The 18,571-nt window shown below is 38.6% G+C and overlaps 1 protein-coding gene across 1 annotated transcript; it reads left to right on the top strand.

The window, feature by feature from the left end:
• Nucleotides 1-6,925: 6,925 nt before the first annotated feature.
• LOC149836679 (uncharacterized) lies at nucleotides 6,926-18,226 on the top strand. The gene is made up of 4 exons (XM_090007892.1): nucleotides 6,926-7,048; nucleotides 16,266-16,370; nucleotides 16,469-16,822; nucleotides 18,003-18,226. Exons 1-4 carry the CDS (start codon nucleotides 6,926-6,928, stop codon nucleotides 18,087-18,089), a joined length of 669 nt encoding a protein of 222 aa, XP_089864018.1. The 3' UTR covers nucleotides 18,090-18,226.
• Nucleotides 18,227-18,571: the final 345 nt, after the last annotated feature.

The following is an 18,571-nucleotide window of genomic DNA, read 5'->3' on the forward strand; positions in this document are numbered from 1 at the left end:
TACTACTGGGTATGTCTTCTTACTTGCTAGAGGCATGATCTCTTGGAGGAGTGGGAAGCAGACAACCACTGTTGCTTACATCATGGAGACATAATTTATAGCATTATGAGAGACTACTTCACAGGCTATATGGTTGAAGAACTTCATATCATAATTAAAGGTGCTTGATTCCATTGAGAAGCCACTGAAGGTCTACTGTGATATGAAGTTGTGGTGTCCTTTTTGAATAATAATAAAAGTACTACGTTATGTAAGCATATGAAATTAAAGTACTTTGTTGTTAAAGGAAAGGACATAGAATCATCGAGTGCATATTGTTAATATTGAAACGAAAGAGATGATTGTTGATCCTCTTACTAAAGGGCTAGCACCGAGATTGTATTCTGAATATATATTGAGGATGAGCTTGTTAAACTCTTTTTTACATATGTATATGAATAAAGTGATCACATACAGTATTTTATGATTCTTATTATGGTTGTTTATTGTTAATCTCATACGAATTAGAGATTTAACTAAAGATCTGTAGAATAGATTTTAAAGATCAATATGTTCATCAAGCAATTCCCATAAGGTATTTGATCGAGGGTTTATCACTAGGACAAGTGGGAGAATGTTGGAGTCACGCACGTAATATGGGCATTACCCACATTAAGGACTCTCATAAAGGTGTCCCTATCGGATAAGCCCCACGATTTTGGAAGGGAACAATTATGTAACTGTTACCTAATAAGAATTAATGCTATAAAAGAGGGTGTTGATGAGAAACCCTAGTGCAGAAAACCTAAAGGAAATCATACGTGATTTTCATTGTTGGGATTGGATCCTGCTCACCGTTTCTGGAGGGCCTGCACTCATCAAGGGTTGTGATCGGTTGAAGAGTCGAACATCTCAGAGTCGCCTATTCAGGTTTACTTACCAGCTGTTTGTAGTTCGACATGGCCGCTCTAGGTATGCCATCACCCTTTTCTTGCGCAGGCCCCAACAACTTGTTGCCATACATTGAAAAAAGGGAAAGAGGAAATCGTATGAACAAAAATGGAGTTGAAAATATCTTGACAATAGAGCTAAGCATGTATACATTTAGATTCATGTCCATGAAAACTCAAGTTTGGTTATGCAAAAAATAGTTTCTTTAATAGACTTTGATGAACGTTAATATGTTGGAGAGCTGGTTAGAAATTCTGTAATCCTTTTCTGTTTCACCTATACAAGATTTCGTCACTGATTAAAAGCTGAGATGCCAATGTTAAATAATTCATGTAGATTTTGTGAGATTTCAAGGGGATGTGAGACTATCGATGGATTGGTCTTAAGCTTCTATAATCAGTTACATGACAGTTACTCTTTTTTTTTCACAGGGGGGTTTCAATTCCTTTAACTATTTGTCTTTGTTACGACAATGAAGCCATACATGATACTTCAAGTACAAGGTTTTGATGATGAGCAAGTAGAATCAACTGCATTTCAGCTAAGGCTATGAAGAAATTGAAGAATTCGGTAAAGAATCCTTGAAGACTAGTGTGCAAATGTTTAATTCATTAAAAGTCTTAGATTCTTGTAAGAGCCTTACTTAGAGTGCATATTTAGGTTGCATTTCACCTTAAAAGTCTTTAGAAAAACTTTTCTAAAAGAAACTCTTTTGAAAATCTTTTTAGAAAACTCTTTTCTTAAATTTTCATGTTTATTAGTCGACCAATAGACTTATCAGTCGACTAATCCTTTCGCGCCATATTTTCTAAAAAGTCATTTTTGTCAAATTAGTCGACCGAAGGTTTTATCAGTCGACTGGACAGAATGTATGTTTTCTGGAAAATTAGCAGCAGTCGACTAATGATTTTTCAGTCGACTGAACAGAACATGTGTTTTCTGTAAAATTTAGCAGCAGTCGACTAATGCTTTTTATCAGTCGACCGAACAGAATGTTTGTTTTTCAGAATTTTTTAGCAGCAGTCGACTAAAAGGTTTTTCAGTCTACTGATGATATTATCAGTCGACTAACTTTTCTCCAGTCGACTAAGTTTCAAAAGTTTAGATTTTCAAACGGCTCGATTAACAGATCAGTTGACCGACAATAATTGTCAGTCTACTAATAACTAACTATTAGTCGACTAACTGATGTTTCAGTCGACTAATTTTGCCGTTTTCCTGAAACTTCAAAAAAGGTGTGTCTTTTCATTTTTCAAACGTTTTGATCGTTCAAAATGAACAGTTTTGACACCCTTTCATACTCTCAACGTATGGAATCTTTTAACTATAAATATGAGTGCATTCTACACTCAAAAACATGAAAATTCAATAGAATTATATTGAATTACTTCTTGCTTTTCACTCCTATCCATTCAAGTATTTGTTTTCTCACTCACGTGATACTTTCACTTCAGTTTTTCACTCAAATCACTTTGAGAGATAGTGAATTCGTGAGTAGAGTATTTCAACAACCTCAAAAGCCAATTGCATTTCATTTGCATTCAAAAAGAAGGCTCATAGGTTGTATTGTAAGTTGTTATTTCTTTTGTGTAAAAAGAAGGACTCCTTGGTGTAAAGGAGTTGTTTGCTTTCAGTGGGATTATTACTGAAAGTGGGACCGGTTATGGTCTGTGTGATCTTGTAGTTTACAAGGTTGATAGTGGAAAATCTCAAGCGGGTTTTGCTTGGGGACTGGATGTAGGTCGAGTTTGACCGAACCAGGATAAAATCTTGTGTTATTTGTGTGTTTGCTTTGAGATTTGCAAAATCCTTCAATATTCCGCAGAAAGTTATAAAAGCACTATTCACCCCCCCTCTAGTGCTCGTTGCCTCGATCCTAGTGCACTTTCAGTCTTAGCACAAAAAATCCAGGATAAATACTTTGGACCCCTTGGGGTCCAACCATTTATCCCCGTTTTGGGGGACAAAGAGTCCTGGCTCCTACCAAAAAACAAAACGGATAAATGGTTCCATGTTTGCGTTGGTGCTGGGACAACATGGGGGCGCACGAAGTCTGAGACAAATTGTCAGGTTATTCTAATGCACCCTTAGTTGATAATAGAATTTGGTTGATTGTAAAGGTGCTTATGCTTCTTGGTCATGGTTCCCAAAATAAGAATATTATTGCAGTAATTCATCATTATTGGTACGTGTTATGTGTCAATATGAAAGCCATAAGCAACTAATTCAAAGGAAATAAAGTTATGTCACATATTGCATGCCAATATGATGCCCAAAATTGCACTATTTGTTCTTTCAATTCAACAACCTAAAGTCGTATTATGTGTGGGTTTTTAGCTATATTATCTTTGCTGACAAATAACAACCATCTTAGTATATCAGTATAAGGTTTTTCCCTCTTTGGATATCCCAAATATAGTAAATGTCTTTACTCCCCCTCCCCGGTGGGCAGGGGATCTCAAGGATTTTACCAACCGAAAGCCAGCCTGTAACACCCCGAAATTTTAACCCAAATTTAAGAGGATTTTTTTTTATAACAACGAAAACAAGAAATAATATAGGGTTAAGCATTTAGGGACATTATAGTGGAGATAAAACCCAAACATTTATTTCAATTCAATATTAATAAAAATTAACATTAGAGTTATAAATGATATAAACACTTAAACTACGATAAACCCAAGCAATCCCTGGAACAATAAATCCAAAAATCTCGATCTGATGCATCATCCCGCAGCCGCTCATAAGACTACTCTTTACCTGAAAATGTTAAAAAGATAGGAATTAGACTACCACGTCTAAGTAGGAAAACTGTAACTTTCAATGCAGGTATATCATGAATCTAGTATGTGATGTGGGTGTCTAGGTGATTCTCAACATATGTCTTAACAAGTAAGCAGTTTATGTAACAGAAATCAACAATCATAAACCCGAGCATATAAGCAGTTATACAACAACAATAACTGAGCAGGTAAAGCATAGAATGCAACATTAATAAGCAAGTGAGGTATGTTATGCAACATCAAATAACAATAACATGCATAATTTTCATGTAATAATTCAATCATCTCGTATCTGCACATTTTAGGATTTCAGTTCATTACAAATCCAGAATATAAAGCATGCTGAAAGAATATGCCAATGTCTCTATAATAACTCCACTCACTGTGATACCTACCTGTTCTAAATAGTGATTATTTTATCTTATTCCGCAGGTACACACGGGCTGAGGCAACCATCACAGAAGAGAAAGTTCGGGGGTATATTATTCAAAGTTGTTTTTTTAATTCGAACATTTTAACTGAGACTGAAATCCCAAGGGAGCGGCCAGTGACCGAGAGAACCTCCCAAAGGCCAAAACCAAAACAGGATACATCCCTAACTTCTGCAGAAGAACAAAGAGCTACCACCTAGGACATATTGGTAGTTTGGGTCCCCCCAACTCCGAGGACTGGAGACCAACAAGTCATTTTATCTCGAAATAGGAAAACCCGTCCCCGGAGTTTTGTACCACCTACCCTCTCCAAGGTAAGCCCGAATCTGAGTGGGTTAATCTTTTCATTTAATTAATTTCCCGAAGTACAGGGCATTTCCCCAACTTCCTTCTAGTACCACAGCAGTAAAATTCCCAACCTTAGTCATTTTACCAATGTGTATAGAACAGTCCCAATCCTTTGTCATATTGATTGCATAAAGCCACTCAAAGTGCTATGGTGCCTTTAAACCAGTCAAGCACAAATGCCCTGGTACCTTTAAACCAGTCATGCCACAAATTTTAAATTTAAGTTTATCATCAGTGTTATGGTTATTACCCAGAGTGTTTCGATACCTTTAAACCAGTGAGGCACAAATACCCGATACCTTTAAACCAGTCGAGCAACAATATTATATTTTCATTTTCATGTGAATTCACATCATGACTTCGATGGTCTATGCATGACCCTCGACACACTCGCTTGGCACTCATATGTCTACAACAAACCGTCCCATAAGTTCGGTTATCAAATCATCATTTATCATCATCATTCTTCTTTCTTTCTTTTTTTCCATAGTGATTTGCCGCAACCTACCATTAGGTTTTAGATGATACACAACTTAATAAGCATTGAGCATTAGAACATTTGTTGCTTAACAGACATAAGAGAATATGCAACTTTATAGGTATGCAAGCATCAAAATTTTGCATCTTAACAATAAGAACATCACATGCATGATCGATATTTCAAAACCAATGGCATATTGGGTTTACGTAGAAAGTTGTGTCGCATACAAGCATGCTAACAATCTGCCATTAAATATTCAAAAGTACATGCTGGGACATTGATCTGTGCCAAAACATTACCCTTGTCTGAGTATTAAAAATTCAGATTTTATGATAATGTAACTCTAGAACAAATCAAAAGCCAACAATTTAAATATACTCAGACGTCTATTAATCAGATGAATATCAAAGGAAATCGACATAACTTAAGCATGCTCAGACATCGATTAATCAGATGAAAATCAAACGAAATATACCAAACTCAAACCTGGGTAACCTTGCTTAACTTAATATTTACTAATCTTATGTGTATCCCAATTTACAAGAATATACCTAATACTGAAATGAGAAGGAGAATGCAAACAGTCATTCAGTGAATGATGGTATTAAGTATGAAATTTACAGATGCCATCACACCACCATTGTCACACTCACATATGCGTGTACAGGTACTTAGGTTACTAACCCAATTTTAGTACCACAGACAACCTATGTTAATAACACAATTTTAGTACCACAGACAGCACAATCCGTCCAAAATTAACCATTTTGGGTCAACTTAAACAGTCTTTCTTCCTAAAAATATGAATCAATACTTCTCACTACAAGTCCAAGACAATGCTAGTACAATCACAACTAGTAACTACTTCCCCCTAACCATACAACATAGACTAATGGAAGTGCCCAAATTGATCCAGTTAAAAGCATCACCTCTCTCAAATACGTACATCAAATGGACATCAAGAATCATATATTAGCGTGAAACGAATTACCCAAACCCCTCAGTACACCTGAAAGGAATACCAATAACCCAAATCATATGTAACCAACAAACTAAATGAATTAAATTTTGGACCATTGTTCACTATGTTCTGCAGATTCAGAGACCACCACCGGGAGGTAAGTTACATTACAAGAATGCATATAGGCCATATTGTATCTAATATGTTCCAAACAGATTTATTTATTTTTATTTTTATTTATTTATTTTTTTCTTTTGGAAATCCAACTTGGGGCATGAGACTGCATACCCATATCTAAATCTGAAATGACAATGTTGTGAAAGATCTAAATTGCATATCATAATATCAGAAAAGGATAACAATTCATGGTGATGATCATGGCAAAGGAGAAAACAATGATAGTGGACTATACCAAAACAGGTAAGTAATCTTATCAAGAACACAAAAAAAAGAACAAAGAGAATATCTGCTTATTCAAAGCAAGACAGACCCATACCCTACAAACCGTAGTCAATCCTGCTGTCAGAAATCCGAATTTAAGGATTCTTCGGCACCTCAACCCTCAAATCCTCCTTTTTAATAACAATCTGAAACCCCCAAATCGTAGATTTGGGGTTTCGATTTAGGGTTGACAAAACCCCCCAATTTGGGGATTTTCCTTCTTGTTTCACATGCACACACCCGAGCACATTCCATAGCCCACAAAAATTATAGAACCCTACCATAGCAGAATTCGAAATTCCCCCCAAAATTTGGGGGTACCAAGAAGTTCCCCAAATCAAAATATTGCAGTTGCCGAAATTCCCACTCACCCACTTGGGTTTTCCGGCAGCCAAGAACCCCATCAGGATCAACTGAACCTGCGATAATAGGTTTTCTCCCCACCCTCATGACAGACCCAATTCCCAACCAAACCCAATCCATAACCCAACAAGAAAAACTACGAAGTTCCTACCTTTTCTGGTGGAAGAGTTGTCGCTGACGACTGGAGATGGTTGGCGACAGGAGGTGGTCGGTGACCGAACAACAGGTGGTCGGAAGGTTTTCCGACGTTGATGACCCTACCGGCATTGTCGTGACTATCGAGATCGGGAGGGACAGGAATGTTGCAGAGGTCTGTCGAGATGCAGCAACAATGATCTTGTCGACGACGATATCTCCAATGCCAAGCTCGGGTCGAGAGGGACAAGGGAGACAGAGAGGGAGAGGAGAGTAGGAGGAAGAGGAAGACAGAGGGCATGAGAGGAAGAGAGGTGTGGGAGGGGATTAAATAGGGCGGGTGGCCCCGAAACGGAAGGAGGTAGTTACCCCCTCCTCCCCGACGGCTGCGCACACCCCTTCCCCTATCGCGCAATCGCCATGCGTTAGGGTTCACTCAGAACCCTATGCAGCTTATCGGGCAGCCCAGTATCGGGATAAAAAAAATATACACTTACCTTGCGTACGCGGGGCGCGGCTCGGGACTGGATCCGAGACTGAGGTACGGACTTGGATAGTGTTGCAGAGTGGATCCGAAGGTCGGATCCAAATGGATCCAACAACAAACTTATTATTATTATATACTATAATATATATATATATATGTGTGTGTGTGTGTGTGTGTGTGTGTGTGTGTGTGTGTGTGTGTGTGGATATATGGATACGGAAAACGAATCCCAGCCCATCTACGTATTGTTTTAAATACCTATCAGTTAGATAATTAAATTAATTAAAGTTATTACATATATATTTATATATATATACATATAAGTTTATACGGTATATATGTATATATATAGACCCCTTTATGGATCATGGATCCGAAACTTGGATCCCAGACCCAAATCACAATATTACGAAATTTGTGTATAATATTCCAAAAAAAATTGCGGTTATTACACAGCCAATGCGCGGTTTGTGATGAGAGGGTTTGAAAGACTTGAGATCAAAAGAGTGGTTAAGTGACATGTCTAAGTGCCATAGCCATGACACATAACCACTCCCCGAATCCCTGCTCGGGTTTTTTCCTTGGATTGTAAGAGAGAGAGAGAGAGATGACTTGTTGCCTAGTTCAATGTTGTCAATATCGGTACATAAAAATTGATATGTTACTTACTTGAATAGGCTATTTTTTAATAAATATAAAAAATACTTAAAATTAATTTTTTTAATATTATTTTAATGATTTTAGCACGCCATATTCTTAATCACACAATATTTTTTTATTATTTTTTATCTAATTAAGAATGATTCACTTGAGAATCGTTATCGGCCGATTCACCTGAATCTTTGGCCAAACGATTCAGGGCCGATGCGGGTACTGACAACATTGGTCTAGTTATTACGGATGGCAGTGGACCGGGGGAAAACGGGGATGGAGGACATGAAATGGGGATGGAGGCGAGGATGGACTTATGCTTTTCCCCGCACCGTCCTGATCCCTACCCTGTCCCCAATCCTTCTTTAGGGATGACAATGGACCGAGGAAAAAATGGAGCCCCGCTCCCCCTCACCCAGTTTGAACCAGGGATGGAGGACATGAAACTGAGATGTAGGTTAAAATCAAAACCCGTGGGGGGAAAGAGGCGGGAATGAACGACAGGATTTTGAGACGGGACGAACCTTGTTCCTCGCCCTCTCCCCTGCCTCGGTCCCCTGCCATCCCTGGTAGTTATTCATTTCTCTTTAGCCTTTTTTCAGAAGAGTCTAACAAAACCCTAATATGTTTGTTTGATTAAATTATGTCTACAATGAGCTGAGACTGGATAGTTGGATGGCAAACTAGCAGCAACTAAGCTGAGTGGCTTTAGCTTGGAAACGAAACTTGATGTATGCTATCAGTGTCACAAATATCGGCTCTTTTGTTTTTCAATACATGATTTACCCTGCCAGTAAAAAACGTAAATATCGTCAGAAATCAATTTCAGAAACTTTTTATATTTTTAATTAATTTTATTGGCAATATCTTGCCTATAAAAACATGACAAATACTAGATATATTCAATTTATCGCGAGAAAGAGGCTGCGTTATTTCCTTGTTTTTTAACTTTTGTGACTATGCAAGCTATCCAACTTTTGGATTAAGAAAGTAAAAATAAATAAATTAAAGATGCATACCCTCTTGTAGGGGTGTCAACGGTTCGGGTTTACCGAGACCCGACCTGGACCAAACCCTATAGGGTCTGGGTATAGTGACAAATAAGAAAACCTGATTAAGACCTGGGTCTGAACTTGAAGGTCCGATTAATACATGGACCCGGGTATAGTTTGTGAATTTTATACCAAACCCGGGCCTGACCCGAGTTTTGATTAAGACCTGCAAATTTTTAATGTAAAAATAATAAAAAATATTATTTTACTGGTATGATCCAGGTCGGGTTCATGTAGTTTTTATCAAGTCCGGGTATGGTTTCTCTTATAATAGACATGATTAGACCTGAGTTATTCTCGATACCATACTCAAAAATCTCATCCAAGTCTGATTTCACTTGAGTCCGAACCAAACCCGATCTGCACTACAAAAAAACAGTTGATTAGCGACGGAATTTAGCAACGGCGTTATATCGTCGCTACTTAGCGACGGATTAACGAGAGAAATGAATCTGTCGCTATAATTGGAGAATTTTACGAAACTAGCGACAGATTATATTCCCTCGCAAAATCCGTCGCTACTTAGCGACGGATTGTGTGAGTGAATATTTTGTCGCAATAAATACGGCAGTTCGCGACGGAATTGCGACGGCTAAAATTCCGTCGCAAAATAGCGACGGCCTAGGCGACGGAATATTTTCTGTCGCCTTTTTCGTTTTTTGAATCACGATGGCTTAGCGACGGAATTAATCTGTCGCTAAGCCGTCGCGAAATATCGCATTACCCCTAATCCCAACCCTCTTCTTCCTTTCTTCTTTCGCTGCTCCCGCCCGCCGCCCTCTCCCTCCTGCCGCCCTCTTCCTTCGGTCGCCCTATCCATCCCGTCGACCTCTCTGCCGACCACCACCGTTCGCCGAAAGTCGATCTCCGTCAACCTTCCGCCGCCGCCGCCCGGAGCAATAGCAGGTATTTCCGGGCCCCACCGTTAAATGGATTGGGGGTCGACCCCCTGCATTTTCCGGCAGGGGGTCAACTCCGCCAGGCGGTCGACCCCGGTAGGGGGTCGACCCCCTGTCGTGTCCGGCCGGAGGTCGACCCCCTGCCGTGTCCGGCCGGGGGTCGACCCCTTGTCGTGTCCGGCAGGGGGTCAACCCCGGCAGGGGGTCAACCCCTTGTCATGTCCGGCAGGGGGTCGACCCCTTGTCATGTTCGGCAGGGGGTCGACCCCCTGCCGTGTCCGGCCGGGGGTCAACCCCGGCAGGGGGTCAACCCCTTGTCGTGTCCGGCCGGGGGTCGACCCCGACAGGGGGTCAACCCCTTGTCATGTCCGGCAGGAGGTCGACCCCGGTAGAGGGTCGACCCCGGCAGGCGCTCGACCCCGTCAGGGGGTCGACCCCGGCAAGGAAAAGCCCTTTCCCATTGCACTCTCTCCTTCGTCGTGCTCGAGTTCAACCCTCACACCTCTCCATCCGCAACCTCCTGAGCCTACAAATATGATATTCGTGGATCCATATCCGCCCAAAGATGAGTTGGCAGGATCCTATTGTCCTAAGTTTGAAAGGGTTTTTTTTTCATGGTGACTTCATTTTAAAACATCATTTTTTTGTGCAGATTTCTCAACGGAACTCGCTTGTGCCCCACCACCCGTGATAAGTAAGTGACAAAAACAATGTAAATCGGGTAAATACCCGTGGTGAGTAAGTGATGCAAGCGCATCACATGTTATTTAATTTATTGAATGTAACACTTTATTGTTCACACACTCACTTAGTTGTTGATATCTAGGACTGCTTTGTTGGAGTTCGGAGATCATGTTGAGCATGATTTTAATGTATGAATATGAAAGTGTTCTTATTTTTGGAGTACGGAGTCCATGCTAGGCATGGTAGTAGTTAGTGGGATATTGAAGTGTGTTTGCTGCAGGTACATGTTTGACATTTGTTTGATATGAATTATTTCGATGTATTGCAATGTTTGATGTGATTGTATCCATGCTTACATATAGTTACTTTCAATTTGATTATGTCTTCCATGTGAAATTGTATACTGAAAGCATGCTTCAAATGAATGTATCGTGTCATGAATAGTTTGCACATAAAAATATTAAGTTATCAATGCATGCATCATAATTCTTGTGATTGTATGACATCATATATTGCATGATAAATTTGATATTTTCTTCATCATAGCATTCTGATGGTTCTCTTTTAACTGGTTAGGATACTATTTGTAACATCATACGACAAAATGACTGCAAACCGTAAATGGATGTACCGTAGGATAGTGGACAATGAGTTATCGCATGAATATATGGATGGTGTTGACAGTTTTATTGAATTTGCAACGGCAAGTGTCAGTACAGTAGATCCCACAGGTCGGATTAGGTGTCTCTGTAAGATTTGTAAGAATAATCGATTTGTAGAACCTCATGACATTAGACATCACCTATACAGGAAGGGTTTTGTGAGTGATTATCAGAACTGGACGTTTCATGGAGAAGAATTTAGAAACGATTTTGATGCATGTGTGAATGTGGTGCACGATAATCCATATACGAATTTGATATTTGATGCCGCAGGAACAGAACGGGGTTCTGCTATGAGTTCTAGTGATATAAGAACTGTCGTAGATGAAGAATCACCAAACGATGCAGCTAGTAGATTTTATGATTTACTTAGAGATGCTGATGAGCCACTTTGGAACGGTTGTGAGAGTCACACTATCTTGTCTGCAGTTCTTCAACTAATGAATTTGAAGTCCGAGTATAATTTGAGTCAATCATGTTTTGACCGTTTGTGCATGATTGTGAAGAGTATGTTGCTCAAAGATGAGAAATTGCCACAAAATTTCTATCGTGCGAAAGTTATGGTCAACGCTCTAGGTATGGGTTACAAAAAGATTGATGCTTGTCCAAATCACTGCATGTTGTATTTCAAGGAGCAAGAAAACAACATATCATGCCCGTCATGTGGGCATCCTCGGTTCAAGCCAAAGACAAGAGGCAATGGTAGCACGAGATCAAAGAAAGTTTCATACAAGTCGCTCCGCTACTTTCCTATCACTCCTAGATTGCAGCGATTGTATATGTCTTCAAGAACAGCTAAACACATGAGATGGCATGCAAATAAAGTTCGACACGATGAAAACAAGATCATGCATCCTGTTGACGTTGAAGCTTGGAAGCACTTTGATCGTACTCATCAGAACTTCTCAATGGAAGTGCGAAATGTTAGACACGGGGTATGTACAGATGAATTTAATCCATTTGGGGGTAGATCAACTCCATACTCATGCTGGCCAGTATTTGTAACTCCATACAACCTTCCACCAAGCTTGTGTATGAAACGTCCAAATCTTTTCTTGTCTCTGTTGATCCCTGGTCTGACCTCACCTGGCCAAAATCTTGATGTATATTTAAGGCCATTGATTGATAAACTAAAAGTACTGTGGGATGACGGTGTTACCACATATGATGCCCACAAAAAATAAAATTTCAACATGAAGGTCGTTGTTCTATGGACAATCAGTGACTTTCCTGCATATGGTATGTTATCTGGTTGGAGCACACATGGGAGGTTGGCTTGTCCGTACTGCATGGAGGATTCCAAAGCTTTTAGATTGAGCCATGGAAGGAAGCCTTGCTGGTTTGAGTGCCATCGTTGATTTCTACCCAACGATCATCCGTTCTGACATCAAAAGAATGCATTTAAAGCAGGCACAACTGAAACGGAAGGTCCATCCTCAAGATTGTCCGGCATAGAGATTCTAAGAAGATTGCGATACTTTCCAGATGTATTAACAGATGCCTGCAGTCCTACACCCTTCCATAGATTTGGGAAGGATTACAATTGGACGAAAAAATCTATTTTTTGGGAACTACCGTATTGGCCGACCCTATTGATACGACATAATTTAGATGTGATGCATGTAGAGAAAAATGTGTTTGATAATGTGTTCAATACAGTAATGAATATTAAAGAAAAAACGAAGGATAATCCGAAGGCCCGTATGGATTTAAAATTAATATGTAAAAGACCAGAATTAGAACTCAAAGAGTATAATGGCAAAGTACTGAAACCAAAGGCGAAGTACGTGCTCGGACTTGATCAAATAAAACATGTATGTCAATGGTTGAGACAACTGAGATTTTCAGATGGATATGTCTCTAAAATTGCTCGGGCTGTGAAGATTGACGATGGACAGTTATATGGGTTGAAGAGCCATGATTGTCATATCTTTATGCAACGATTGATACCCCTAGCATTCCATGATATGTTAGACAAACCTATATGGGGGGTATTGTCTGAGTTGAGCGGATTTTTCAGAACATTGTGCGCATCGGAGGTCGTTGTATCAGATGTAAGAATCTCGAGGACTCTGTCATCACCACTGTTTGTCTGCTAGAAAAGATATTTCCGCCAACATTTTTCGATGTTATGAAACATTTGATCATACATCTGCCATATGAACTAAGGGTTGGTGGTCCTGTGCAATATCGATGGATGTACCCATTTGAAAGGTATATGTTTTTTTATATTTGTCTCTTTAATGACAGATATTTAAAATTTGAAATGTATATTCTTGTCAGATGCATGTTCGACCTAAAAAAAAAAAGGTTCGTAATAAAGCCAGAGTAGAAGGCTCTATTTGTGAGGCGTACACTTTAGAAGAGATTTCAAATTTCTCATCTATGTACTTCGAACCTCATATTCCAACACGTTACACATGCCCGCCCCATAACGATGATGGAGAACAAGTAACTGTAGCTGACAAGCTGTCGATATTTCAACCACTTGGGCATGCATTTGGTAGTTGTCGATCAAGGCTATTGACAGATCGAGAGCAAGATGCAGCACACATCTATATTCTTTTTAATTGCTCAGCGATCGACCCATACATCGAGTAAGTATATGTATATGCAACTCAATTATAAATCCTTTTATGTTCTATATGTGGATACATGGCTCGGTAATATAAGTATTTGTGGTTTGCAGACGATTTGATCTAGAGTTGCAAAGCGAAGTTTCACATCTCACTGATGCAGAAGTACAAAAAGAACGTGAAACTAAGTTTGTGGAGTGGTTGAAACAGTTGGTAAAGAAGCTAACATAAATTTTGTACTTATAAACAACACTAAGTTACTTAATTGATCGTGATCACAATCATTATTTATGTCTATGCGTAGGTTTGCCATGGTGATGTTAAAGATCAAGGAATATGTGATTTAGAAAATGGTCCGACCAAAGTTGTGCAATGCTACAATGGGTATATCGTAAATGGTTATCGATTTCATACAAAAGACTACGGTATAAACGAATCAACGATAAATAGTGGCGTGTGTGTCAAGGGTAGCAGCTACGGTGAAAATGAACATGATTACTACAGTGTTATAGAGGAAATAATAGAGTTGACTTACTTAGGCATGAATAACAGGGTTACGATATTCAAGTGTCATTGGTTTGATCCAACTGCAACAAGACTCGACAAAGCTTCAGGCATTGTGGAGGTGAATCATAAATCCAGGTTTGGAACATATGAACCATTCATATTAGCCTCGCAAGCTCAACAAGTTTATTATACTTCATATCCAAGTATAAAAAAGTCAGATAGAAATGAATGGTGGGCAGTTTGCAAGGTGAAATCCAAACTATACCCCGAGTATGATCAGTTACAGGAAGATGAGTTAGCTGAAGACAGCGATTACTATCAATCAGATGATGTCTATGACTTCGCTTATGGTCACGATGTTGCGCATGATATGCATGTCATATCTCCATTGGCCGATGAAACATTCATAGAGGAATGTGATCCAAATGATGTACCAAGTGGATGGGCAAACAATGAAGAAGAAGAAGAAGAAGAAAGTCAAACTAGTGACGAGGAAGAATTCTCAAGCTAGTGAGCAAAATCTTATACTACAAACCTCTATTTAAATGCATTGCAATACTTGATGTGAGTTGTATTGCAATACTTGGTGTGAATGATTAAAAAATTTATTTGAATGTATTGTAATACTTGATACGAATGATTCAAATGCATTGTAATACTTGATGTGAATGATTTCAATTATTTGAATGTATTATAATTTATGCAACGAATGATTTGAATTATTGCAATACTTGATGTTAATGATTTGAATTATTTGAATGCATTGTAATACTTGATACGAATGATTTGAATGCATTGCAATGCTTGATGTGAATGACTTGAATGCATTGTAATACTTGATGTGAATTATTTGAATATATTGTATGACATAGGTTATTTGTTAGAATATGGTTCATGGAGGTTATAGTGGTCGCTCATCCAGTAGTAGCCAGGCTCAGCCTTCATCTTCACGGGCTCCTGTGATAGGTATATCATATAACTAATTGGATGCTTGATTAGTTCAAATGCGCATTCTGAGAATTTCTAATGTATTTTTTTACAGATGATGTTGCGCCTGTACACAACCCACCTACACCAGTTGATCACACAAGTCAACAGCCAACACAGGAAACAGGGTCTTCTCAGGCTGGCACAAGAAGACTCATTCGAATAGTGTATATCGATAATCGATCGTAAGTATTTTATTTTCAATTATTGCATATCTTTTAAATATTTTATATTGATATTTATTGTGTAACAATTCATGTGCAGCACGAGGTTTGAGCCACAAGAAGTAGTACGGGAGATTAGGAATTCACTTCTTCAACATCTACCAGGACCAGTTGCTCAATGGAAAGAGTACCCAAAGGAGGTGTTAGACATATTGTGGTCCTCATTCATGGTATACAGTTGTTCCTCATAGTTAATGTGTTTCATATTTAATTTATTTAAGCAATGTCTACTAACTTTCTGAAAATATTTGTAGGCTTCGAATCGCTTCGCAACTACGGTGGAAGAAAATGATGCAAGGAAGGTGTGACAGAAGGTGGTTGTCAATCAATTTGCAGACATGCTGCACACTATGAAGACTGCAGCAAAAAAAACATCTGGCGTAGTAGATGATCCATTACTGTGGAAGGACCATGGTCCTATTACTATCAGGAGAGATTACTGGGATGAAATGTGCGATAAGTGGGTGAGAGATGCATTTAGAAATCGCTTTGCGAAGGCTGCACAAAATCGATCGAAGATGCCCGAAGCCCATCTACACACAGGTGGATCTAGGACATTTGGGAGCCACCTGAAGAAAATGGTAACTCATTAATATATAATATTAATTTCATAAGTATTGTTGCAAACTTGTGTACTAAATCTTTTGTTATTTAACTTCGCAGGAAGCAGAAAAAGGAGGCAGTGTACCATATAAGGATGTGTTTGTTGAAACACATAAACAGAAGACCACGGGAGTCTTCGTATCAGAGAAGGCGAGAACGACAACGGTATGTATTAATTCTATTAATAATCATTGCAATATATATGCAAGTTATCATAATGTTATCATTAATTATTAATGAATACTTTAAACATTATTTTGTAGGAGGCATATGAGCAACAGATGGTAGAGCGATATGGCGATGACGCTACTCAGCATCCATCATTTGATCCTACAGCATGGGTGACTGCAGCAGGTGAACCCAAAAAAGGTCGCGTGTTCGGGTTTGGGAGTAATATGAACACTTCACCAATTATTGGTTCTTCCAGTTACGGCTCACCGACTTCTTGCGCCGACATAAGCTCCAAGCAGCCAACTATTCTTTCCGGTGATGATGTACGCCAGATCGTTAATGAATCACTGAATAACTACTTTCAATACACTGTCGCCTCCTTTCTCCGAAATGAGATCAAGGCCGCTGTTCTGGAAAGGGGATCTTCGATTCTAGGTCCCTCTCAGGTATAATCACATATTCAGTTTTTTGTCTGCCTTAGAACACATATGAGCATAATTGAATCACATATATAACTTTTTGTCTGCCTAAGAACACATATGAGCATGTTATAATCACATATTCAGTTTTTTGACTGCCTTAGAGCACATATGAGCATGCTATAATAACATATAGAGTTTTTTTATTGCCTTAGAGCACATATGAGCATGCTATAATCACATATAAAGTTTTTTTGCCTGCCTAAGAACACATATGAGCATGATAGAATCACATATAAAGTTTTTTTGACTGCATTAGAACACATATGAGCATGCTATAATCACATATTCAGTTTTTTGACTGCCTAAGAACACATATGAGCATATTATAATCACATATTCAGTTTTTTGACTGCCTTAGCACACATATGAGCATGCTATAATAACATATATAGTTTTTTATTGCCTTAGAGCACATATGAGCATGCTATAATAACATATAGAGTTTTTTTATTGCCTTAGAGCACATATGAGCATGCTATAATCACATATAAAGTTTTTTTGCCTGCCTTAGAGCACATATGAGCATGCTATAATCACATATTCAGTTTTTTGACTGCCTAAGAACACATATGAGCATGTTATAATCACATTATAATCACATATTCCGTTTTTTGACTACCTTAAAACACATATGAGCATGCACAAATCACATATAGAGTTTTTTTACTGCCTTAGAACATATATCATTTATGATAGAATCACATATACATTTTTTTGCTTTGCCTGCCTTAGAGCACATATGAGCATGCTATAATCACATATTCAATTTTTTGACTGCCTTAGCACACATACGAGTATGATCGAATCACATATATAGTTTTTTGCCTGCCTTAAAGCACATCTGAGCATGGTAGAATCACATATAGAGTTTTTCTAGATGCCTTAGAACACATATGAATATGCTATAATCACATATTCAATTTTTTGACTGCCTTAGCACACATATGAGCATGATAGAATCACATATATATATATATATATAACTTTTTGTCTGTCTTAGAGCATATATGAGCATGATAGAATCACATATAGAGTTTTTTTATTGCCTTAGATCACACATGAGCACATGATAGAATCACATATAGTGTGTAATTTATTTCATTATATTTTGTTTATCAATATTGACTGTTCTTTTCTTGTGTAGGCTGCTAGCGATAATCAGCGTAGTGGAGCTGAAGGGACAGATAAAGACAATGAACAAGAAGACGCACAAAATCTTGGCGATGATTAGAGAACTGTGTTGAAGAAGTTCTATTTTTTTATGTTTCCTAATTGTAATTGTTGAATTGTAAATAATTAAACTTGTTAATTTTAAGGTGGAACGATTAATTGTTGTAGATTCTTGTTATATGAATTTTTTTGTGTGGTTTGTTTTTTATTTACAGGAAAGATAAATTGTACAGGAAATATAAATTGTACAGTTCTCGGTATTTAATTTTCAAATAATTTTTTTTTAATTTTTTTTCGTGTTTGCGACGGATTAGCGACGGAACCATCCGTCGCTATTCATATTAATCTAGCGACGACATAGCGACGGAAGTAAATCCGTCGCCAAGCCATGGTCGTCGTTTAGTACCGGTGGATTGGTGACGGAATATAGCGCTCGTTAGTCCATCGCAATTAGCGACGGACCTGGCGACGGAATAATTCCGTCGCCAGTTAGCGTCGAAATATTCGCGACGTAAGCATACCGTCGCCTCGTTGTCGCTAATC

Source organism: Nuphar pumila, chromosome 5 (genome assembly GCF_984573655.1).
Source record: "Nuphar pumila chromosome 5, dmNupPumi1.hap1.1, whole genome shotgun sequence".
NCBI lineage: Eukaryota > Viridiplantae > Streptophyta > Magnoliopsida > Nymphaeales > Nymphaeaceae > Nuphar > Nuphar pumila.

Bases quoted from the DNA above. Each gene is read 5' to 3' on its own strand.
- LOC149836679 (XM_090007892.1), top strand. From the start codon at position 6,926: ATGGTTGGCGACAGGAGGTGGTCGGTGACCGAACAACAGGTGGTCGGA. The intron at 7,049-16,265 runs GTCTGTCGAGAT...TTAACTTCGCAG, and splicing joins GGGACAGGAATGTTGCAGAG to GAAGCAGAAAAAGGAGGCAG. The intron at 16,371-16,468 runs GTATGTATTAAT...ATTATTTTGTAG, and splicing joins AGAAGGCGAGAACGACAACG to GAGGCATATGAGCAACAGAT.